Raw genomic sequence first — 26,469 nt, 5'->3', positions numbered from 1 at the left:
TAACAGACTGACTACACCAACTACTAACATACTGACTACACCAACTACTAACATACTGACTACACCAACTACTAACAGACTGACGACACCAACTACTAACAGACTGACGACACCAAGCTGACTACACCAACTACTAACAGACTGACTACACCAACTACTAACAGACTGACTACACCAAGCTGACTACACCAACTACTAACAGACTGACTACACCAACTACTAACAGACTGACTACACCAACTACTAACAGACTGACTACACCAAGCTGACTACACCAACTACTAACAGACTGACTACACCAACTACTAACAGACTGACTACACCAAGCTGACTACACCAACTACTAACAGACTGACTACACCAACTACTAACATACTGACTACACCAACTACTAACAGACTGACTACACCAAGCTGACTACACCAACTACTAACAGACTGACTACACCAACTACTAACAGACTGACTACACCAAGCTGACTACACCAACTACTAACAGACTGACTACACCAACTACTAACATACTGACTACACCAACTACTAACAGACTGACTACACCAAGCTGACTACACCAACTACTAACAGACTGACTACACCAACTACTAACAGACTGACTACACCAACTACTAACAGACTGACTACACCAAGCTGACTACACCAACTACTAACATACTGACTACACCTCTCGCGTCGCGTGCGTGAGCGTTGTAAAATAAACGTACACCTACATGTCATTCAATCATTGCACCCTTCACCGTTCGCTGCCGTGGCCTGACGCTAAAATAGAACTTGGTTCTATTTGTGATGCTTGATGCGCTGCAAGTCCCGCCTCTCCCATCTGCTCATTGGTTTAGAGGAGCATATACCCACATGGGTGATTGGAAGATGAGCTGAGGTCCACACTCCAGTCCAGTTGGTTGTAGTAATACACCTTTAAAGTTGGTTGTCAACCCGCCATATAAAATCCACAGAAGAAGAAGACTGAACTAGGAAAGATTACTAGAAAATAACTACGCTGAACAAAAATATAAAATTTCATGAGCTGAAATAAAAAAATGTTCCAGACGCACAAAAAAGCTGATTTCTCTCAAATTCTGTGCAAAAATGTGTTTACATCCCTGTTAAGTGAGCATTTCTCCTTTTACCAAGATAATCCATCCACCTGACAGGTGTGGCATGTTAAGAAGCTGATTAAACAGCATGATACATTACACAGGTGAACCTTGTGCTGGGGGGGGGACAATAAAAGGGCCACTCTAAAATGTGCAGTTTTGTCACACAATACAATGCCACAGATGTCTCAAGTTTTGAGGGAGCGTGTAATTGACATGCTGACTGCAGGAATGTCTACCCGAGCTGTTGCCAAAGAATTCACTGTTAATTTCTCTACCATAAGCCGTCTCCAATTTGTCATTACGTCCAACCGGCCTCACAACGTCAGACTAGCCCAGGATCTCCACATCCGTCTGGGAGGTGGGGGGGTATATCTATATGTAATAAAGCCCTATTCTGTGGCCTGACTCCCCAGTGGTGGTGCCCCCTCCCCCTGCCCAGTCATGTGAAATCTATAGGTTAGGCTCTAATATATTTATTTAAATGGGCTGATTTCCTCATATGAACTGTAACTCAGTAGATATGTTGCATTTATATTTGTGTTCGGTGTAGGTTTCCCCTGTTCCCTGAGTAGAGAACACACCATTTTCTGTGACTCAAAATGGGTCAATATTCTACAAAGATCTATAAAATAAAAATGACATTTCAGGTAAAATAACAACACAATGTTTATATCCCAGGACAAATTAGCTAGCAACAGCGAGCTAGCTAGCTAAATGTCCATGGAATGTTTATATCCCAGGACAAATTAGCTAGCAACAGCGAGCTAGCTAGCTAAATGTCCATGGAATGTTTATATCCCGGGACAAATTAGCTAGCAACAGCGAGCTAGCTAGCTAAATGTCCATGGAATGTTTATATCCCGGGACAAATTAGCTAGCAACAGCGAGCTAGCTAGCTAAATGTCCATGGAATGTTTATATCCCGGGACAAATTAGCTAGCAACAGCGAGCTAGCTAGCTAAATGTCCATGGAATGTTTATATCCCGGGACAAATTAGCTAGCAACAGCGAGCTAGCTAGCTAAATGTCCATGGAATGTTTATATGGCGTTTCAACCTGTCCCCAAATTAAAATAGTTGGTTTTGATACATCTACCCTGCATTTCCTGATCGTGTCTGCTGTGGATGGACAAACTCAACAGGCGAGCGATGGCGCACGGGTGTGGCCGGTGTAGTCAGCACGGGGCGGCAGGGTAGCCTAGTGGTTAGAGCATTGGACTAGTAACCGAAAGGTTGCAAGTTCAAATCCCCGAGCTGACAAGGTACAAATCAGTCCTTCTGCCCCTGAACAAGGCAGTTAACCCTAGACCGTCATTGACAATAAGACTTTGTTCTTTACTGACTTGCCTAGTTAAAAGTTTGCAAAAAAACCTGAAAGTATCGTTGCCCCTACTGTCAATAACCACACAACGGGTCATCTTACCTGCGTAACATGTCTCTTTCTAGCTGAGAACCATTGCTCATGGGTAATGTAGTTGTGATCTACACAGGGATGATGACTCTGGATGGGTGGAGAAACGGATGAGGGAGGCGGGGTTAAACAACAGCCATGGTGGTCAACAGACATGGGTTCAAATACTATTCGAAATCATTTTGAATACTTGATCCGTGTTTGCTTAAATTGCGCGTGGCATAATGGACCAATGGGATAGTCCCAAAACGGCAAACCCCGCCCATTAGGCAGACTAGAGCAAACAATCAAAGTATTTGAAAGATTTCAAATAGAATTTGAACCCGGTCTGGTCATAGTACGTTCATAGTGATGAAATAGACACGTTCACAGCCAGACAACAACGTGCTGAATGTAAATGAGACAGAAGGATTGTCTTGTCAAACAGAACAGGGAGGTGAAGAGGGAGTTCTGGTGAGGACAGACAGTCAACGGTTCAGAGAGTTGAGGACATTAAGAACAGGGAGGTGAAGAGGGAGTTCTGGTGAGGACAGACAGTCAGCAGTTCAGAGGGTTGAGGACATTAAGAACAGGGAGGTGAAGAGGGAGTTCTGGTGAGGACAGACATAGTCAGCGGTTCAGAGGGTCAACATTAAGACTTCAGACACAGGAGGGATGCTGCATCTCTTTCAGGAGGGATGCTGCATCTCTTTCAGGAGGGATGCTGCATCTCTTTCAGGAGGGATGCTGCATCTCTTTCAGGAGGGATGCTGCATCTCTTTCAGGAGGGTTTTGATCAGAACAACAACATGTTTTATTGTTTTCATTCTGGCCGTTATCCTCCAGGTGTTAGCTAAGACTGTCTCTCTCCCTCTCCTTTTCACTCTCTCCCTGTCTCATTTTCTCTCTCCTTCTCCTTTTCACTCTCTCCCTGTCTCCTTTTCTCCCTCTCTCCCTGTCTCCCTCTGTCTCCTTTTCTCCCTGTCTCCCTCTCTCCCTGTCTCCTTTTCTCCCTCTCTCCCTTTCTCCCTCTCTCCCTGTCTCCTTTTCTCCCTCGCTCCCTGTCTCCTTTTCTCTCTCTGTCTCCTTTTCACTCTCTCCCTGTCTCATTTTCTCCCTCTCTCCCTGTCTCCCTCTGCCTCCTTTTCTCCCTCTCTCCCTGTCTCCTTTTCTCCCTCTCTCCCTGTCTCCCTCTGTCTCCTTTTCTCCCTGTCTCCCTCTGCCTCCTTTTCTCTCTGTCTCCTTTTCTCTCTCTGTCTCCTTTTCTCTCTCTGTCTCCTTTTCTCCCTCTGCCTCCTTTTCTCCCTCTCCCTCTGTCTCCTTTTCTCCCTGTCTCCCTCTGCCTCCTTTTCTCTCTGTCTCCTTTTCTCTCTCTGTCTCCTTTTCTCTCTCTGTCTCCTTTTCTCCCTCTGCCTCCTTTTCTCCCTCTCCCTCTGTCTCCTTTTCTCCCTCTCCCTCTGTCTCCTTTTCTCCCTCTCCCTCTGTCTCCTTTTCTCCCTCTCCCTCTGTCTCCTTTTCTCCCTCTGCCTCCTTTTCTCCCTCTCTCCCTGTCTCCTTTTCTCCCTCTCTCCCTGTCTCCTTTTCTCCCTGTCTCCTTTTCTCCCTCTCTCTCTCTCCTTTTCTCTCTCTGTCTCCTTTTCTCCCTCTGTCTCTGTCTCCTTTTCTCCCTTTGTCTCCTTTTCTCCCTCTGTCTCTGTCTCCTTTTCTCCATGTCTCCCTCTGTCTCCTTTTCTCCCTCTCTCTCTGTCTCCTTTTCTCCCTCTGTATCCTTTTCTCCCTCTCCCTCTCTCTCATTTTCTCTCTCTGTTTGCTTTTCTCCCTCTGTCTCTGTCTCCTTTTCTCCATGTCTCCCTCTGTCTCCTTTTCTCCCTCTCTCTCTGTCTCCTTTTCTCCTTCTCTCTCTGTCTCCTTTTCTCCCTCTCTCTCCTTTTCTCTCTCTGTCTCCTTTTCTCCCTCTGTCTCCTTTTCTCCCTCTGTCTCTGTCTCCTTTTCTCCATGTCTCCCTCTGTCTAATTTTCTCCCTCTCTCTGTCTCCTTTTCTCTCTCTGTCTCCTTTTTTCCCTCTCTCTCTGTCTCCTTTTCTCCCTCTCTCTCTGTCTCCTTTTCTCCCTCTGTCTCCTTTTCTCCCTCTGTCCTTTTCTCTCTCTGTCTCCTTTTCTCCCTCTGTCTCCTTTTCTCTCTCTGTCTCCTTTTCTCTCTCTGTCTCCTTTTCTCTCTCTGTCTCCTTTTCTCTCTCTGTCTCCTTTTCTCTTTCTGTCTCCTTTTCTCTCTCTGTCTCCTTTTCTCTCTCTGTCTCCTTTTCTCTCCATCCTTCTTCTACTCTTTCTCCCTCCTCTCTCTCTCTCTCTCTCTATCCTCCCTCTCTCCATTGTCTTCCTACTAAACAGAACAAAATAAACTTTGCTCAGGCCTCGGACCTAAATGAATCCCGATGTCTGTATCTGCAGACAGTTCAGGTTGATAATGGCCAACCCTGGCCTTGACCCTGGCCTTGACCCTCCTCCTGTCTGGTAACAACTTGTTCCATTTAATTGACAGGAACATTGAATCTCTTCATTCTGTCTGAGTGATTTTTAAAGGGGGAATCTGGGATTCAAAATATCCCACATTGGCAATAAAGTGGTCAGTATATATATATATATATATATATATATATATATATATATATATCATTCATTTGTTCAATCCCAGAATGCCCCTTTAAGGGGTTGTTTGTGTGCAGACGGTGGCTCTGTGAGGTATCCCTGACAGAAATTTAAACGGAATGTTTTTAAAAAACTTCTGTGACAGCAACATAACACTGTGCTACACTAGTTAAACAACATAACACTGTGCTACGCTAGTTAAACAACATAACACTGTGCTACGCTAGTTAAACAACATAACACTGTGCTACACTAGTTAAACAACATAACACTGTGCTACGCTAGTTAAACATCATTACACTGTGCTACGCTAGTTAAACAACATAACACTGTGCTACGCTAGTTAAACAACATATCACTGTGCTACGCTAGTTAAACAACATAACACTGTGCTACGCTAGTTAAACAACATAACACAGTGCTACGCTAGTTAAACAACATATCACTGTGCTACGCTAGGTAAACAACATATCACTGTGCTACGCTAATTAAACAACATAACACTGTGCTACGCTAGTTAAACAACATAACACTGTGCTACGCTAGTTAAACATCATATCACTGTGCTACGCTAGTTAAACATCATATCACTGTGCTACGCTAGTTAAACATCATATCACTGTGCTACGCTAGTTAAACAACATAACACTGTGCTACGCTAGTTAAACATCATAACACTGTGCTACGCTAGTTAAACAACATATCACTGTGCTACGCTAGTTAAACATCATATCACTGTGCTACGCTAGTTAAACAACATAACACTGTGCTACGCTAGTTAAACATCATAACACTGTGCTACGCTAGTTAAACAACATAACACTGTGCTACGCTAGTTAAACATCATATCACTGTGCTACGCTAGTTAAACATAACACTGTGCTACGCTAGTTAAACATCATATCACTGTGCTACGCTAGTTAAACATAACACTGTGCTACGCTAGTTAAACAAGCCTTAAACACAGCCTGTTTAACCTCTTAAGTCGACCCTCTACTTTTTTGAACATTCTGTTAAAAATTGCGCAACATTTCAGCGCCCTGCTACTCATGCCAGGAATATAGTATATGGATTTGCTTAGTCTGTGTGGATAGAAAACACTCAGACGTTTAAAAAACTGGTTAAATCACTGCTGTGGCTTTACCAGAACGGCATTTACATCGAAAAGCACAGGAAAAACTGATCACTGAAAATGGGAAAATATATCCATGCGCTACTTGAACCCATTGATAAACGTGAACCACAATTAATTGACTGAGGTTGCAGTACCTACAGCTTCCACACGGTGTCTAGAGTCTTGTCATTTCCCTTCGAGTTTTTTCTTGGTCAAACACATACAGGACACCGTATCTCCTCCGGTTTAGGACCGGATATTTTCACTAGTTGAGTTTCTAGCCGGACATTTTTCCAGACGGACAGCTAATGATCTTTACATCGCCTCCTGATGAATTTTATCGCTTATTAACGTTTACTAATACCTAAAGTTGCATTACAAACGTATTTCGAACTGTTTTGTGAAAGTTTAAAACATCGACTTTTTGAATTTTAAAAAATGACGTTACGTTTTGAAACAATGTTTTTCGTTTATCACACAGTCTACATATAACGATATCTAGGCTTTATATGGACCGATTTAATCGAAATAAAGACCCAAATAGTGTTTATGGGACATCTAGGAGTGCCAACAAAGAAGATGGTGAAAGGTAATGAATGTTTTCTATTTTATTGTGCGGTTTGTGTAAGTTAAATGCTAATTATTTTGTTTACGTCCCCTGTGGGTCTTTTGGGGTGTTGCATGCTATCAGATAATAGCTTCTCATGCTTTCGCCGAAAAGCATTTTAAAAATCTGACTTGTTGCCTGGATTCACAACGAGTGTAGGTTTAATTCGATACCCTGCATGTGTATTTTAATGAACTTTTGAGTTTTAACTAATACTATTAGCATTTAGCGTAGCGCATTTGCATTTCCAGAGCTCTAGTTGGGACGCAAGCGTCCCGAGTAGAAGCAACAGGTTAACTCCAGTTTATCAGGCCTCGTCGTGATCATGTTACTTGGGAGTAACAGATGTGTATGTGTGTGGGCTGCCAACAATGTATTATTTGAGTGCTTTGGGCTGGTACTGTGGGAGTGTACAGAGACTCGAATGAGTCAAATAAGCAGACGGCTAGTTGTGGGATTGTGATGACAGGGACAGCAGGCGTTTGCATGGACTGGCTGTATGGGAAACAGTAATAAGATGAACACACAGACACGGACACACACACACAGAGGGGCGGCAGGTAGCCTAGTGGTTAGAGCGTTGAGCTAGTAACCGAAAGGTTGCTCGATCAAATCCCCGAGCTGAGAAAGTCGTTCTACCCCTGAACAAGGCAATTAAACCCACTGTTCCCCGGTAGGCCGTCATTGTAAATAAGAATTTGTTCTTAACCAACTTGCCTTGTTAAAATAAAAGGTTAAAAATTAATAAAACACTGAATAAATTAAAAGTCAGACATGGAGCCCAAATGAAGCCTAGGAATCCATTAGTACTAATAACTATTAGGTGTCCAGAGTTGTATTACCTGGGTTCCTCCACACACTGGACAGCCAGGTAACAGCAGAGGTCTGGGTGTGAGCCGAGCGGACATGATGCTGCACCGATCACCACTGTCCACAGGGGGCGCTCTCTCACTGCTCCAGGACAGGTGCCTCTCTACGGGGGCCTGCCTCGGGGTCTCTACCCACTGGAGAGAGGCCTCAGTGGGGTTGGAAGGAAGGGAAGGACACTCATGCCCCTGGATCTGTCCTTGATCTCCATCCCCACCGAGCTGCCTGTCCCTGCCCAGTTCGGGTGCTCCTCCCTGGGGTGGAGGATCCTTGAAGGCCAGGGTGTGCAGGAGGTTCCTGGGGCTGTCATACTGTAGTCTGAGAAGGCTGGGTGCCTGGTACTCCTCACTCTGACACCAGGGGGCGCCAGAGCTACAACCACTAGTCCTGGAGGAGGAGGAGCAAGACGGGAGGCAGGAGCCGGGAGTAGGGGGGGAGAGAGGGCCGGGCTCAGGGGTCCTTAAGGACAGAGGAGGAGGTGGAGGAGGTAGACTGGGTGGAGGAGGAGGAGGTAGAGAGGGAGGAGGGGGAGATAGAGAAAGAGGAGGCAGAGAGAGAAGAGGGGGAGGTAGACTAAGGACAGACCCAAACTCCTCCCCTCCTCCTTGACTGGCTGTGTCCAGGCTGCCCGTACAGGAAGAGAAGCTCCCAGAGTAAGACGATTGGCTGCTGGCCGTGGCGACGCCTATCCCGCTGTCCAACGAGCTTTGGCGCCCGCTGTCGTGGAGACTGTGAAGGTGGGAAGGCGGTTTGAAAGGAGTGCGGTTCATGACAGCGTTATAGAGATCCTCGTCCAGATTGGTCGAGGACCTCGCAGTGGGAGGGGCCGACAGGGTCTCGGTTGAGGAAGTGGGGCGTTTTGGCCCTGGCCATAAAGGGAAGTGGCTTCCGTAGCTGGCGTCTGATTGGCTGGAGGAAGAGGAAGAGATACTGCTGCGGTCGTCCCCGGCAATGGAGGTGCTGTAACTGGAGGTGGAGGCTGGGGAAGATATTGATTAGCTGACTGATTGATTGATTGATCAAAGGTCAATTGAGTAAAATGATTTAAGATTTAAGTGAATTGATTGATTGATTGATAAAACGGTGAACTACGCCGTTTATTGATGGTTCAAATACAGTCAGGAGATGAACTGAAAACTGGGATTATTGATTGGTGGATTGCGGTATTGATTGATTACCTGTACTGCTCTGTCTACTGCGGTGAGACAGCATGCTGAGTCTTCTCTCTAGATCCGATGTTTCATGGTTGATCCTCTCTGAGGAGGAGGACCGGCTAGCACTGGGATCTACACACACACACACACACACACACACACACACACACACACACACACACACACACACACACACACACACACACACACACACACACAACAGAGTAATATATCCACAGCTTTATCTACTGGGTCTATAATGAACACAGGTACTGAAACCACGGTCTCTATAACGAACACAGGTACTGAAACCATGGTCTCTATAACGAACACAGGTACTGAAACCATGGTCTCTATAATGAACACAGGTACTGAATCCATGGGCTCTATTGTGAACACAGGTACTGAAACCATGGGCTCTATAACGAACACAGGTACTGAAACCATGGGCTCTATAACGAACACAGGTACTGAAACCACGGTCTCTATAACGAACACAGGTACTGAAACCATGGTCTCTATAATGAACACAGGTACTGAATCCATGGGCTCTATTGTGAACACAGGTACTGAAACCATGGGCTCTATAATGAACACAGGTACTGAAACCATGGGCTCTATAACGAACACAGGTACTGAAACCATGGGCTCTATAACGAACACAGGTACTGAAACCATGGTCTCTATAACGAACACAGGTACTGAAACCATGGGCTCTGTTGTGAACACAGGTACTGAAATCACGGGCTCTATAATGAACACAGGTACTGAAACAATGGTCTCAATGAACACAGGTACTGAAACCACGGGCTCTATAACGAACACAGGTACTGAAACCATGGGCTCTATAACGAACACAGGTACTGAAACCACGGGCTCTATAACGACAACAGGTACTGAAACCACGGGCTCTATAACGAACACAGGTACTGAATCCATAGGCTCTATAATGAACACAGGTACTGAAACCACTGGCTCTATAACGAACAGGCACTGAAACAATGGGCTCTATAACAAACACAGGTACTGAAACCATGGGCTCGATAACGAACACAGGCTGAGTTAGCTACCAAAGTAATGGGGAGGCAGGCTGAGTTAACTACCAACGTGATGGGGAGGCAGGCTGAGTTAACTACCAAAGTGATGGGGAGGCAGGCTGAGTTAGCTACCAAAGTGAGGGGGAGGCAGGCTGAGTTAACTACCAAAGTGATGGGGAGGCAGGCTGAGTTAACTACCAAAGTGATGGGGAGGGAGGCTGAGTTAACTACCAAAGTGAGGGGGAGGGAGGCTGAGTTAACTACCAGAGTGAGGGGGAGGCAGGCTGAGTTAACTACCAAAGTGATGGGGAGGCAGGCTGAGTTAACTACCAAAGTGAGGGGGAGGCAGGCTGAGTTAACTACCAAAGTGATGGGGAAGCAGGGTGAGTTAACTACCAAAGTGATGGGGAAGCAGGCTGAGTTAACTACCAAAGTGATGGGGAGGCAGGCTGAGTTAACTACCAAAGTGAGGGGGGGGCAGGCTGAGTTAACTACCAAAGTGATGGGGAGGCAGGCTGAGTTAACTACCAGAGTGAGGGGAGGGAGGCTGAGTTAACTACCAAAGTGAGGGGGGGGGGCAGGCTGAGTTAACTACCAAAGTGATGGGGAGGCAGGCTGAGTTAACTACCAAAGTGAGGGGGGCAGGCTGAGTTAACTACCAAAGTGATGGGGAGGCAGGCTGAGTTAACTACCAAAGTGATGGGGAGGCAGGCTGAGTTAACTACCAAAGTGAGGGGGGGCAGGCTGAGTTAACTACCAAAGTGATGGGGAGGCAGGCTGAGTTAACTACCAGAGTGAGGGGGGAGGGAGGCTGAGTTAACTACCAAAGTGATGGGGGGGCAGGCTGAGTTAACTACCAAAGTGATGGGGAGGCAGGCTGAGTTAACTACCAAAGTGAGGGGGGCAGGCTGAGTTAACTACCAAAGTGATGGGGAGGCAGGCTGAGTTAACTACCAGAGTGAGGGGGAGGGAGGCTGAGTTAACTACCAAAGTGATGGGGAGGCAGGCTGAGTTAACTACCAAAGTGAGGGGGAGGCAGGCTGAGTTAACTACCAAAGTGAGGGGGAGGCAGGCTCACCTTCACAGGGAAGGGAGGTGTGTGTCCGTGGGAAAAACCCTGCCAAAGGCTGGGACATTTACAAGGAGAGATGTACATGACAGCTGTGTGTGTGTGTGTGTGTGTGTGTGTGTGTGTGTGTGTGTGTGTGTGTGTGTGTGTGTGTGTGTGTGTGTGTGTGCGTGCGTGCGTGCGTGCGTGCGTGTGTGACAGCACATTTACAGGGAGGTGTATATGAATGTATGTCTGCCTGTCTGTGAGTGAGTGAGTGAGTGAGTATGTGTAAGAGTGAGTGTGAGTATGTGTAAGAGTGTGTGTGTGTGTGTGTGTGTGTGTGTGTGTGTTATGTGCGTGTGTGTGTGTGTTATGTGTGTGTGTGTGTACACTATGTCCTGTGTGTATGTGTGTGAGAATGCAAGATGGGGTGGAGGGAGTGTCAAGTATCTACCCTCTGTCACTAGCTTAGCATGACAGCTAGCTAATGGCTAATGCTAACCGCTAAGCCCCTACAGCAGTTTTAGTCACTATGCTGAATGAGGTGTCGACTAACACTGGCTAGCGCTGGCTAGCGCTAAACTATGCTAGGCTAATTATAGCACTGTTAAAGCACTGAATGTCTCAGGTTAAAACAGGCTGCAGGCCTGACAGAGGCAGATATGTATACACACTGTGGACGTTACCTTGTACTGGAAAGTTATTTTGAAAGAAAACCTGTTTTAGTAAATGTTCACAAGTAAAGGAATCCCTCTGCCTCTGGTCTGTTCATGCTGTGCCTCCTGTTGGGGGGGGGGTTTGGAATGAGCTGATCCGTTCACAAAAGGGTTAAGCAGTAATGTTGTTGTTTTGTCTTCATGGTGCCGTGTGTGTGTGCCTATATGCAGTTATTCTTCCCTCTACAGTTACTCAACATGTGAGGCCTTCTCAGAAATGGCTGTGAACACACACACACCCCTTAATCCACACAGTGACCCCAAAGGGCTTTGAGCATGTGATGCCACCTCCATGCTGGCGCCTCGACACACACACACACACACACACACACACACACACACACACACACACACACACACACACACACACACACACACTAAAACACACACACTAAAACACCCAGTAAACCTTAGAGACACAAGTCACATTCCTTTGGTAGGAAAATAAGTGAGAGAGAGAGAGAGAAAGAGCCTGCCTTCTATAGTGTGTGTGTGTGTATATATACCTGGTAGGTTAGGTCTGAGGCCACTAGGTGTTCTACTAGGAGAGATGCCTCTGACTATACAGTCAAACAGGAAACTGATCTGCTCTCCTTCTGAACAGGACAGGAAGAACACACCAGCCCCTAGACACAGAGAGAGAGAGAGACAGAGAGAAAGAGAGACAGAGAGAGACAGAGAGGGAGAGAGAGACAGAGAGACAGAGAGAGACAGAGAAAGAGAGAGAGAGACAGAGAGGGAGAGAGAGAGACAGAGAGGGAGAGAGAGAGACAGAGAGGGAGAGAGAGACAGAGAGGGAGAGAGAGACAGAGAGGGAGAGAGCGACAGAGAGAGAGAGAGACAGAGAGGGAGAGAGAGACAGAGAGGGAGAGAGCGACAGAGAGAGAGCGACAGAGAGAGAGAGACAGAGAGAAAGAGAGACAGAGAGAGAGAGAGACAGAGAGAGAGAGCGACAGAGAGAGAGCGACAGAGAGAGAGACAGAGAGAAAGAGAGACAGAGAGGGAGAGAGCGACAGAGAGAGAGCGACAGAGAGAGAGAGACAGAGAGAGAGAGAGGGGGAAGATGAGGGAGAGAGGATAGAAGAACATACAAACTATTACAAATTGACAACAAATGTTCCAAGATATTTTTTAAAGGAGGCTGGTAGAAATGAAATTGATTGAAGAGAGATATTTCCCCTGTCTAAATGAGGCCAGCTAGTTTAACCATTAAGAGGCTCAGAGTGAAGAATTTCTGCCCTTGAATGAAACACAGACATGTTTTGTACGGTTGTACTGTAGACAAAAAAGCCCTTGGTTACGTCAACAATCTTCAACGATTCAACGGGTTCCTGTCGTTGTATCAGAACAGTTCCAGACGAAAACACAACGTGAGGAAAAACCTCAGCCAGAAGATCATTCAGTAGACGTGTCCTATAACCTCAGCCATTCAGTAGACGTGTCCTATAACCTCAGATCATTCAGTAGACGTGTCCTATAACCTCAGCCATTCAGTAGACGTGTCCTATAACCTCAGCCATTCAGTAGACGTGTCCTATAACCTCAGATCATTCAGTAGACGTGTCCTATAACCTCAGCCATTCAGTAGACGTGTCCTATAACCTCAGCCAGGAGATCATTCAGTAGACGTGTCCTATAACCTCAGATCATTCAGTAGACGTGTCCTATAACCTCAGATCATTCAGTAGACGTGTCCTATAACCTCAGATCATTCAGTAGACGTGTCCTATAACCTCAGATCATTCAGTAGACGTGTCCTATAACCTCAGCCAGAAGATCATTCAGTAGACGTGTCCTATAACCTCAGCCATTCAGTAGACGTGTCCTATAACCTCAGCCAGAAGGTCATTCAGTAGACGTGTCCTATAACCTCAGATCATTCAGTAGACGTGTCCTATAACCTCAGCCAGAAGGTCATTCAGTAGACGTGTCCTATAACCTCAGATCATTCAGTAGACGTGTCCTATAACCTCAGCCAGAAGATCATTCAGTAGACGTGTCCTATAACCTCAGATCATTCAGTAGACGTGTCCTATAACCTCAGCCATTCAGTAGACGTGTCCTATAACCTCAGATCATTCAGTAGACGTGTCCTATAACCTCAGCCATTCAGTAGACGTGTCCTATAACCTCAGCCATTCAGTAGACGTGTCCTATAACCTCAGCCAGAAGATCATTCAGTAGACGTGTCCTATAACCTCAGCCAGAAGGTCATTCAGTAGACGTGTCCTATAACCTCAGTAGATGTGTCCTATAACCTCAGCCAGAAGATCATTCAGTAGACGTGTCCTATAACCTCAGCCATTCAGTAGACGTGTCCTATAACCTCAGCCATTCAGTAGACGTGTCCTATAACCTCAGATCATTCAGTAGACGTGTCCTATAACCTCAGTAGACGTGTCCTATAACCTCAGCCAGAAGATCATTCAGTAGACGTGTCCTATAACCTCAGTAGACGTGTCCTATAACCTCAGCCAGAAGATCATTCAGTAGACGTGTCCTATAACCTCAGCCATTCAGTAGACGTGTCCTATAACCTCAGCCATTCAGTAGACGTGTCCTATAACCTCAGATCATTCAGTAGACGTGTCCTATAACCTCAGCCAGAAGGTCATTCAGTAGACGTGTCCTATAACCTCAGCCATTCAGTAGACGTGTCCTATAACCTCAGCCATTCAGTAGACGTGTCCTATAACCTCAGCCATTCAGTAGACGTGTCCTATAACCTCAGATCATTCAGTAGACGTGTCCTATAACCTCAGCCAGAAGATCATTCAGTAGACGTGTCCTATAACCTCAGCCATTCAGTAGACGTGTCCTATAACCTCAGATCATTCAATAGACGTGTCCTATAACTTCAGATCATTCAGTAGACGTGTCCTATAACCTCAGCCAGAAGATCATTCAGTAGACGTGTCCTATAACCTCAGCCATTCAGTAGACGTGTCCTATAACCTCAGCCATTCAGTAGACGTGTCCTATAACCTCAGCCAGAAGGTCATTCAGTAGACGTGTCCTATAACCTCAGCCATTCAGTAGACGTGTCCTATAACCTCAGCCATTCAGTAGACGTGTCCTATAACCTCAGCCATTCAGTAGACGTGTCCTATAACCTCAGCCATTCAGTAGACGTGTCCTATAACCTCAGCCATTCAGTAGACGTGTCCTATAACCTCAGCCATTCAGTAGACGTGTCCTATAACCTCAGCCATTCAGTAGACGTGTCCTATAACCTCAGCCATTCAGTAGACGTGTCCTATAACCTCAGCCAGAAGATCATTCAGTAGACGTGTCCTATAACCTCAGCCATTCAGTAGACGTGTCCTATAACCTCAGCCATTCAGTAGACGTGTCCTATAACCTCAGCCAGAAGATCATTCAGTAGACGTGTCCTATAACCTCAGATCATTCAGTAGACGTGTCCTATAACCTCAGATCATTCAGTAGACGTGTCCTATAACCTCAGATCACTCAGTAGACGTGTCCTATAACCTCAGATCATTCAGTAGACGTGTCCTATAACCTCAGCCAGAAGATCATTCAGTAGACGTGTCCTATAACCTCAGCCAGAAGGTCATTCAGTAGACGTGTCCTATAACCTCAGATCATTCAGTAGACGTGTCCTATAACCTCAGCCAGAAGATCATTCAGTAGACGTGTCCTATAACCTCAGATCATTCAGTAGACGTGTCCTATAACCTCAGATCATTCAGTAGACGTGTCCTATAACCTCAGATCATTCAGTAGACGTGTCCTATAACCTCAGCCAGAAGATCATTCAGTAGACGTGTCCTATAACCTCAGATCATTCAGTAGACGTGTCCTATAACCTCAGATCATTCAGTAGACGTGTCCTATAACCTCAGATCATTCAGTAGACGTGTCCTATAACCTCAGATCATTCAGTAGACGTGTCCTATAACCTCAGATCATTCAGTAGACGTGTCCTATAACCTCAGATCATTCAGTAGACGTGTCCTATAACCTCAGATCATTCAGTAGACGTGTCCTATAACCTCAGCCAGAAGATCATTCAGTAGACGTGTCCTATAACCTCAGCCATTCAGTAGACGTGTCCTATAACCTCAGATCATTCAGTAGACGTGTCCTATAACCTCAGATCATTCAGTAGACGTGTCCTATAACCTCAGCCATTCAGTAGACGTGTCCTATAACCTCAGCCAGAAGATCATTCAGTAGACGTGTCCTATAACCTCAGATCATTCAGTAGACGTGTCCTATAACCTCAGCCATTCAGTAGACGTGTCCTATAACCTCAGTAGATGTGTCCTATAACCTCAGCCAGAAGATCATTCAGTAGACGTGTCCTATAACCTCAGCCAGAAGATCATTCAGTAGACGTGTCCTATAACCTCAGCCAGAAGATCATTCAGTAGACGTGTCCTATAACCTCAGCCATTCAGTAGATCATATGGTAACTATAGAGACGTCATTCAGTATGGTAACTATAGAGACGTCATTCAGTATGGTAACTATAGAGATGATCATTCAGTATGGTAACTATAGAGAAGGTCATTCAGTATGGTAACTATAGAGAAGATCATTCAGTATGGTAACTATAGAGAAGATCATTCAGTATGGTAACTATAGAGACGTCATTCAGTATGGTAACTATAGAGAAGTTCATTCAGTATGGTAACTATAGAGAAGATCATTCAGTATGGTAACTATAGAGATGATCATTCAGTATGGTAACTATAGAGAAGGTCATTCAGTAAGGTAACTATAGAGAAGGTCATTCAGTATGGTAACTATAGAGACGACAACATGACGGCACAGCAACATCTTTGTTCAATGTTTTTGTTGACAGAAAATATCCTCCTATTCTATCTATTCATCTATCTATTCCGTCAAAACAACATTGAGAGAAAATACTTTTGGAGCGTTTACGTGTGTGTGTGTGTGTGTGTGTGTGTGTGTGTGTGTGTGTGTGTGTGTGTGTGTGTGTGAGAGAGCTGTGTGTGTGTGTGTGTGTGTGTGTGTGTGTGTGTGTGTGAGAGAGCTGTGTGTGTGTGTGAGAGAGCTGTGTGTGTGTGTGTGTGTGTGTGTGTGTGTCTGTGTGTGTGTGTGTGTGAGAGAGCTGTGTGTGTGTGTGTGTCTGTGTGTGTCTGTGTGTGTCTGTGTGTGTGTGTGAGAGAGCTGTGTGTGTGTGTGTGTGTGTGTGTGTGTGTGTGTGTGAGAGAGAGCCGTGTGTGTGTGTGTGTGTGTGTGTGTGTGTGAGAGAGCTGTGTGTGTGTGTGAGAGAGCTGTGTGTGTGTGTGTGTGTGTGTGTGTGTGTGTGTGTGTGTCTGTGTGTGTGTGTGTGTGAGAGAGCTGTGTGTGTGTGTGTGTCTGTGTGTGTCTGTGTGTGTCTGTGTGTGTGTGTGAGAGAGCTGTGTGTGTGTGTGTGTGTGTGTGTGTGTGTGTGTGTGTGAGAGAGAGCCGTGTGTGTGTGTGTGTGTGTGTGTGTCTAATAGAAGTCCTGTTCACCTGGGATCAATGGACCAAAGGCACAACACCAAGAGAAATAGCGAACTATGATAACCAACCATTACAAAACCTGCTATGTTTCATTTAGTATAAATCAACCATTTTGTTGCCCGTAATTACACAAATACCATCTGATTGGTTAGAAAGTGAACATGGTCCATTCCTGATTGGTTACAAAGTGAACAGGATACTTTCCTGATTGGTTGATTTCCTCTAAAATATCAAGTTGTATTGAATTCAAATTACATGTAAAACCTCTTCCACTTCTTTTAAATGAATTAGGAATTACCATCTATTTGTTCATTTGAATTAGGAATTACCATCTATTTGTTCATTTGAATTAGGAATTACCATCTATTTGTTTATTTGAATTAGGAATTACCATCTATTTGTTTATCTGAATAGGAATTACCATCTATTTGTTCATTTGAATTAGGAATTACCATCTATTTGTTCATTTGAATTAGGAATTACCATCTATTTGTTCATCTGAAGTGTTTTTGGCCCCAAGAGTTTTTGACACCCAAACTCTCAGGCGCTGTATATTGCCCTGAGTGTGTGTGTGTGTGTGTGTTGATGTGAGTGTATATGTGTTAGTGTGAGTGTGACTTGGTGTGTGTGTGTGTTAGTGCGAGTGTGTTAACTGCGGGTCAGATGAAGACACACAAGAGGTGATAAGTCACAAGACATCCCTCTCCTATCGTCACCTGACACACACACACACACACACACACACACACACACACACACAGCTGTGTGACAGAACCTAGACGTTATTCTTTACAGTGGGTGATGATTAATCTACTAATCCACTAATCTGAGGATAGTACTATCCAGACCAGACTAGTAGAACATGTGCCCAACTATCCAGACCAGACTAGTAGAAAATGTGCCCAACTAACCCACTAATCTGAGGATAGTACTATCCAGACCAGACTAGTAGAACATGTGCCCAACTAACCCACTAATCTGAGGATAGTACTATCCAGACCAGACTAGTAGAACATGTGCCCAACTAACCCACTAATCTGAGGATAGTACTATCCAGACCAGACTAGTAGAACATGTGCCCAACTATCCAGACCAGACTAGTAGAAAATGTGCCCAACTAACCCACTAATCTGAGGATAGTACTATCCAGACCAGACTAGTAGAACATGTGCCCAACTAACCCCCTAATCTGAGGATAGTACTATCCAGACCAGACTAGTAGAACATGTGCCCAACTAACCCACTAGTCTGAGGATAGTACTATCTAGACCAGACTAGTAGAACATGTGCCCAACTAACCCACTAGTCTGAGGATAGTACTATCCAGACCAGACTAGTAGAAAATGTGCCCAACTAACCCACTAGTCTGAGGATAGTACTATCCAGACCAGACTAGTAGAACATGTGCCCAACTAACCCACTAGTCTGAGGATAGTACTATCCAGACCAGACTAGTAGAAAATGTGCCCAACTAACCCACTAGTCTGAGGATAGTACTATCCAGACCAGACTAGTAGAACATGTGCCCAACTAACCCACTAATCTGAGGATAGTACTATCCAGACCAGACTAGTAGAACATGTGCCCAACTATCCAGACCAGACTAGTAGAAAATGTGCCCAACTAACCCACTAATCTGAGGATAGTACTATCCAGACCAGACTAGTAGAAAATGTGCCCAACTAACTCGCCAGGCCAGTGACATTTTGTCTTTACAAATACAGCACGGTACAGATTTTGGACCCAAATGTTACCTGGGCTATGTTCCCCATCCCTGTTTACCGTCCACAGAGACACGGACTCACAGAGCATTTCTCTGATGAACCAACACTCACATTCTATCTGTTCTATTTCTGTAATGAACCAACACTCACATTCTATCTGTCCTATTTCTCTAATGAACCAACACTCACTTTCTATCTGTTCTATTTCTCTAATGAACCAACACTCACATTCTATCTGTTCTATTTCTCTAATGTAGCAACACTCACATTCTATCTGTTCTATTTCTCTAATGAACCAACACTCACATTCTATGACTCCTATTTCTCTAATGAACCAACACTCACATTCTATCTGTTCTATTTCTCTAATGAACCAACACTCACATTCTATCTGTTCTATTTCTCTAATGAACCAACACTCACATTCTATCTGTTCTATTTCTCTAATGAACCAACACTCACATTCTATCTGTTCTATTTCTCTAATGAACCAACACTCACATTCTATCACTCCTATTTCTCTAATGAACCAACACTCACATTCTATCACTCCTATTTCTCTAATGAACCAACACTCACATTCTATCACTCCTATTTCTCTAATGAACCAACACTCACATTCTATATCTCTCCTATTTCTCTAATGAACCAACACTCACATTCTATCTCTCCTATTTCTGTAATGAACCAACACTCACATTCTACCACTCCTATTTCTCTAATGAACCAACACACACATTCTATCACTCCTATGTCTCTAATGAACCAACACTCACATTCTATCTCTCCCATTTCTGTAACGAACCAACACTCAAATTCTATCTGTTATATTTCTGTAACGAACCAACACTCACATTCTATCACTCCTATGTCTCTAATGAACCAACACTAACATTCTATCTGTTCTATTTCTCTAATGAACCAACACTCACATTCTATCACTCCCATTTCTCTAATGAACCAGCACTCACATTCTATCTGTTCTATTTCTCTAATGAACCAACACTCACATTCTATCTGTTCTATTTCTCTAATGAACCAACACTCACATTCTATCTGTTCTATTTCTCTAATGAACCAACACTCACATTCTATCACTCCTATTTCTCTAATGAACCAACACTCACATTCTATCACCCCAATTTCTCTAATGAACCAACACTCACATTCTATCACCCCTATTTCTCTAATGTAGCAACACTCACATTCTAACTGTTCTATTTCTCTAATGAACCAACACTCACATTCTATCTGTTCTATTTCTATAACGTAGTTACACTCACATTCGATCACTCCTATGTCTCTAATGAACCAACACTCACATTCTATCTGTTCTATTTCTCTAATGAACCAACACTCACATTCTATCTGTTCTATTTCTCTAATGAACCAACACTCACATTCTATCACTCCTATTTCTCTAATGAACCAACACTCACATTCTATCTGTTCTATTTCTCTAATGAACCAACACTCACATTATATCACTCCTATTTCTCTAATGAACCAACACTCACATTCTATCACTCCTATTTCTCTAATGAACCAACACTCACAATCTATCACTCCTATTTCTCTAATGAACCAAAACTCACATTCTATATCTCTCCTATTTCTCTAATGAACCATCACTCACATTCTATCACTCCTATTTCTCTAATGAACCAACACTCACATTCTATCACTCCTATTTCTCTAATGAACCAACACTCACATTCTATCACTCCTATTTCTCTAATGAACCAACACTCACATTCTATATCTCTCCTATTTCTCTAATGAACCATCACTCACATTCTATCTCTCCTATTTCTGTAATGAACCAACACTCACATTCTACCACTCCTATTTCTCTAATGAACCAACACTCACATTCTATCTCTCCCATTTCTGTAATGAACCAACACTCACATTCTACCAATCCTATTTCTCTAATGAACCAACACACACATTCTATCACTCCTATGTCTCTAATGAACCAACACTCACATTCTATCTCTCCCATTTCTGTAACGAACCAACACTCACATTCTATCTGTTATATTTCTGTAACGAACCAACACTCACATTCTATCACTCCTATGTCTCTAATGAACCAACACTCACATTCTATCTGTTCTATTTCTCTAATGAACCAACACTCACCTTCTATCTGTTCTATTTCTCTAATGAACCAACACTCACATTCTATCTGTTCTATTTCTGTAACGAACTAACACTCACATTCTATCTCTCCTATTTCTCTACTGTAACAACACACACCCTTCATTCTGGACATGTCATTCCCCCACTGCTGTTCTCAGGGCAGCTGGCAATATGTAAATGAGGTGGTGGAGAGGGCCGAGGTGATTGGTCTTAGATGGCTCTAGGGGGAGTGGTATTTATAGAGTGAAGAAACAAGACACTCGTATTAAGGCCCAGGAGAGTGTGTCTCTCTCTCTCTCTCTCTCTCACACACACACACACACACACACACACACTTGCTACGGTAAAGACAGTTGTCTTTGGTCCTGACAGGCCCGTTACGGTAAGGACAGTTGTCATTGGTCCTGACAGGCCCGTTACGGTAAGGACAGTTGTCATTGGTCCTGACAGGCCTGTTACGGTAAGGACAGGCCTGTTACGGTAAGGACAGGCCTGTTACGGTAAGGACAGTTGTCATTGGTCCTGACAGGCTCGTTACGGTAAAGACAGTTGTCATTGGTCCTGACAGGCCCGTTACGGTAAAGACAGTTGTCATTGGTCCTGACAGGCCCGTTACGGTAAAGACAGTTGTCATTGGTCCTGACAGGCCCGTTACGGTAAGGACTGTTGTCATTGGTCCTGACAGGCCTGTTACGGTAAAGACAGTTGTCATTGGTCCTGACAGGCCCGTTACGGTAAAGACAGTTGTCATTGGTCCTGACAGGCCTGTTACGGTAAAGACAGTTGTCATTGGTCCTGACAGGCTCGTTACGGTAAAGACAGTTGTCATTGGTCCTGACAGGTCTGTTACGGTAGAGACAGTTGTCATTGGTCCTGACAGGCCCGTTACGGTAAGGACAGTTGTCATTGGTCCTGACAGGCCTGTTACGGTAAGGACAGTTGACACGAGCACATAATCACTCATTCATTTTGTACAACAATTAGATGTAAAGCCTCATACTTGAGACTCCGCTGTATAAACAGCGTTATGGTAATGTGGTCGTATTGTCTCTCATGAGTTTCACAAAATTGTACCAAACGGACCAGTTCGTAAGCTGGATTCTTCAGCGATATTTTATACCTCCTCCAGAACATGAATGTCGTTCGGACCTCCAGCTCTGTGAGGTGGAAGAAATTCCTTTGTTCTCTCTATGAAAACTCACTCTCTCTATATAGTCTGACCATGAGGCAGGATTCTCCTCCAGGAATTTACAACCTGAGGTCGCAGCAGCCTGGGTGTAGGAGAGACAAAGGGAGGGGGAATAGGGATCGCTGTACCCAAAGAGGGCAACGTCATTACGGTGTGTGTGTGTATGATGAAAACCTATTTGATATGCCTGCAGTTTAGAGTTACTCTGTGGACTTAATAAACCAGTAGATGAGGGTCTGACATACAAACCAACTATACTGTACCGAGATACCAACTATACTGTACTGTACTGAGATACCAACTATATGGTACTGAGATACCAACTATACTGTACTGAGATACCAACTATACTATACTGAGATACCAACTATACAGTACTGAGATACCAACTATACTGTACTGAGATACCAACTATACTATACTGAGATACCAACTATACAGTACTGAGATACCAACTATACTGTACTGAGATACCAACTATACTCTACTGAGATACCAACTATACTGTACTCTGAGATACCAACTATACCGTACTCTGAGATACCAACTATACTGTACTGAGATACCAACTATACTGTACTGAGATACCAACTATACTGTACTGAGATACCAACTATACTGTACTGAGATTCCAACTATACTGTACTGAGATACCAACTATACTGTACTGAGATACCAACTATAATGTACTCTGAGATACCAACTATACTGAGATACCAACTATACTGTATTCTGGGATACCAACTATATTGTATTCTGGGATACCAACTATACTGTACTGAGATACCAACTATACTGTACTGAGATACCAACTATACTGTACTGAGATACCAAATATACTGTACTGAGATACCAAATATACTGTACTGAGATACCAACTATACTGTACTGAGATACCAACTATACTGTACTGAGATACCAACTATACTGTACTCTGAGATACCAACTATACTGTACTGAGATACCAACTATACTGTACTCTGAGATACCAACTATACTGTACTCTGAGATACCAACTATACTGTACTCTGAGATACCAACTATACTGTACTGAGATACCAACTATACTGTACTGAGATACCAACTATACTGTACTCTGAGATACCAACTATACTGTACTGAGATACCAACCATACTGAGATACCAACTATGCTGTACTGAGATACCAACTATACTGTACTGAGATACCAACTATACTGTACTGAGATACCAACTATACTGTACTGAGATACCAACTATACTGTACTCTGAGATACCAACTATACTGTACTCTGAGATACCAACTATACTGTACTGAGATACCAACTATACTGTACTGAGATACCAACTATACTGTACTCTGAGATACCAACTATACTGTACTCTGAGATACCAACTATACTGTACTCTGAGATACCAACTATACTGTACTGAGATACCAACTATACTGTACTGAGATACCAACTATACTGTACTGTACTGAGATACCAACTATACTGTACTGAGATACCAACTATACTGTACTGAGATTCCAACTATACTGTACTGAGATACCAACTATACTGTACTCTGAGATACCAACTATACTGTACTGAGATACCAACTATACTGTACTGAGATACCAACTATACTGTGCTGAGATACCAACCATACTGAGATACCAACTATACTGTACTGAGATACCAACTATACTGTACTGAGATACCAACTATACTGTACTGAGATTCCAACTATACTGTACTGTACTGAGATACCAACTATACTGTACTGAGATACCAACTATACTGTACTGAGATACCAACTATACTGAGATACCAACTATACTGTACTCTGAGATACCAACTATACTGTACTGAGATACCAACTATACTGTACTGAGATACCAACTATACTGTACTGAGATACCAACTATACTGTACTGAGATTCCAACTATACTGTACTGAGATACCAACTATACTGTACTGAGATACCAACTATACTGTACTGAGATACCAACTATACTGTACTCTGAGATATCAACCAACCACAAAATACTGTAGTCATTTGGGGAGAAGAGAGAACGATAGAGAGACAGGGACAATGTACTGCTGGGATGGAACAAAAGCCTGCACACCTCGAATTCTCCAGGACCAGAGATGAAGGCCACAGACCTGGTGAACTGTTACTATGGAATTGTTTTAGAATTCAAAACAATTCCATTTAACTGTTATTAAAACTAGCTAACCCGTTGACACAGTGAGTTCCATTCTCAAAAGTAGTGCACTATATAGGGAATAGGGTGCCATAGGGCTCTGGCCTAAAGTAGTGCACTATATAGGGAATAGGGTGCAATAGGGCTCTGGTCTAAAGTAGTGCACTATATAGGGAACAGGGTGCCATAGGGCTCTGGTCTAAAGTAGTGCACTTACATAGGGTTCCATAGGGCTCTGGTCTAAAGTAGTGCACTATATAGGGAATAGGGTGCCATAGGGCTCTGGTCTAAAGTAGTGCACTATATAGGGAATAGGGTGCCATAGGGCTCTGGTCTAAAGTAGTGCACTACATAGGGAATAGGGTCCCATAGGGCTCTGGTCTAAAGTAGTGCACTACATGCACTAAAGTGCACCAAAGTAGTGCTAAAGTAGTGCACTAGGGAAAATGGTGCCATTTGGGACACGGACCCGTTGTGGTTCCATACTCACAGTATCCACATCTAGTGCCGCCCTCAAACACAAAGCCATTGGGCACGTCGCCATAGCGACGCAGGTCTGACAGCTTCCACTGGCCAATCACGGCCGGGGGGAGGTCCCTAGTGAGGACCAGTAGGTTGTTGCACAGGTGCAGGGAGGCGGGACCACTCTCTAGCTTAGTTCCTGGCTGAACGCCTACACTGAACCTGTGGACTGAGAGAGAGAGAGCAAGAGAGGGAGGGAGAGAGGGAGGAAGGGGGATAGAGAGAGGGGAAGGGGAAGGGGAGAGAGAGAGAGAGGGGAAGCAGGAGAGAGGGGAGGGAGAGGGGAGCGAGAGTGGGGGAGGGGAGTGAGAGAGAGAGTAAGGGGGAGAGAGAGAGAGGGGGAGGGAGAGAGAGAGAGTAAGGGAGAGAGAGAGAGAGAGAGAGAGAGAGGGGAGAGAGAGAGAGAGAGGGGGAGGAAGAGAGAGAGAGAGAGAGAGAGAGAGAGAGAGTAAGGGGAAGAGGGTGAGAGAGGGGAGGGAGAGCGAGAGTGGGGGGAGGGGGAGAGAGAGAGAAGGCGGATGGAGAGAGAGAGTAAGGGGAGAGAGAGAGAGGGGAGGGAGAGTGAGAGAGAGAGATTGAGAGAGAGAGTGGGGGGATAGAGGGATGGAGAGAGAGATGAATTATTATTCAAACTAAGCTAAAGGCAAAGAGAGCCGCTGTCACACACCATGAGTTCTGTATCAATCAGAGACATAATGAAGGTAACACACACAGTATACAGTACACACACACAGAGCATAAGTCTAGGACAGTATACAGTACACACACACGGAGCATAAGTCTAGGACAGTATACAGTACATACACACAGAGCATAAGTCTAGGACAGTATACAGTACACACACACGGAGCATAAGTCTAGGACAGTATACAGTACACACACACGGAGCATAAGTCTAGGACAGTATACAGTACACACACACGGAGCATAAGTCTAGGACAGTATACAGTACACACACACGGAGCATAAGTCTAGGACAGTATACAGTACATACACACAGAGCATAAGTCTAGGACAGTATACAGTACATACACATGGATCACACACACACACACACACACACACACACACACACACACACACACACACACACACACATACACACACGGCTGTGATCTGTCGTCAATGGGTTCCGTGCTCCCTCTCTCTCTCTCCCTGCTGGCTGTGATCTGTCATCAATGGGTTCAGTCCTCTCTCTCTCTCTCCCTCCTTTTATTGTGAAATAAACAAGAAATAAGACACAAACTTAACTATTCACCCCCCAAAGTCAATACTTTGTAGAGGCACCTTTTGCAGAAATTACAGCTGTAAGTCTCTTGGGGTATGTCTCTATAAGCTTGGCACATCTAGCCACTGGGATTGTTGCCCATTCTTCAAGGCAAAACTGCTCCAGCTCCTTCAAGTTGGATGGGTTCTGCTGATGTACAGCAATCTTAAAGTCATACCACAGATTCTCAATTGGATTGAGGTCTGGGCTTTGACGAGGTCATTCCAAGACATGTAAATGTTTCCCCTTAAACCACTCGAGTTCTGCTTTAGCAAT

The 26,469-nt window shown here is 44.3% G+C and overlaps 1 protein-coding gene across 1 annotated transcript in view; it reads right to left on the bottom strand.

Moving 5' to 3' along the window:
- LOC115120349 (protein Dok-7-like) overlaps positions 1-26,469 on the bottom strand; it is a 58,712-nt gene that overhangs the window by 13,381 nt on the left and 18,862 nt on the right. The window contains exons 4-8 of the mRNA XM_065004507.1: positions 24,895-25,095; positions 12,201-12,320; positions 8,915-9,022; positions 7,712-8,715; positions 2,537-2,614 (exon numbers count right to left, since the gene is read on the bottom strand). Of these exons, the coding sequence (XP_064860579.1) occupies positions 2,537-2,614; positions 7,712-8,715; positions 8,915-9,022; positions 12,201-12,320; positions 24,895-25,095 (1,511 nt within the window). The remainder of the gene's footprint in view (positions 1-2,536; positions 2,615-7,711; positions 8,716-8,914; positions 9,023-12,200; positions 12,321-24,894; positions 25,096-26,469) is intronic.

This window comes from Oncorhynchus nerka, linkage group LG18 (assembly GCF_034236695.1).
Source record: "Oncorhynchus nerka isolate Pitt River linkage group LG18, Oner_Uvic_2.0, whole genome shotgun sequence".
Taxonomy (NCBI): domain Eukaryota; kingdom Metazoa; phylum Chordata; class Actinopteri; order Salmoniformes; family Salmonidae; genus Oncorhynchus; species Oncorhynchus nerka.
Note: the sequence above shows the minus strand (reverse complement) of the source record. Positions and strands in the feature narration are given on the sequence as shown.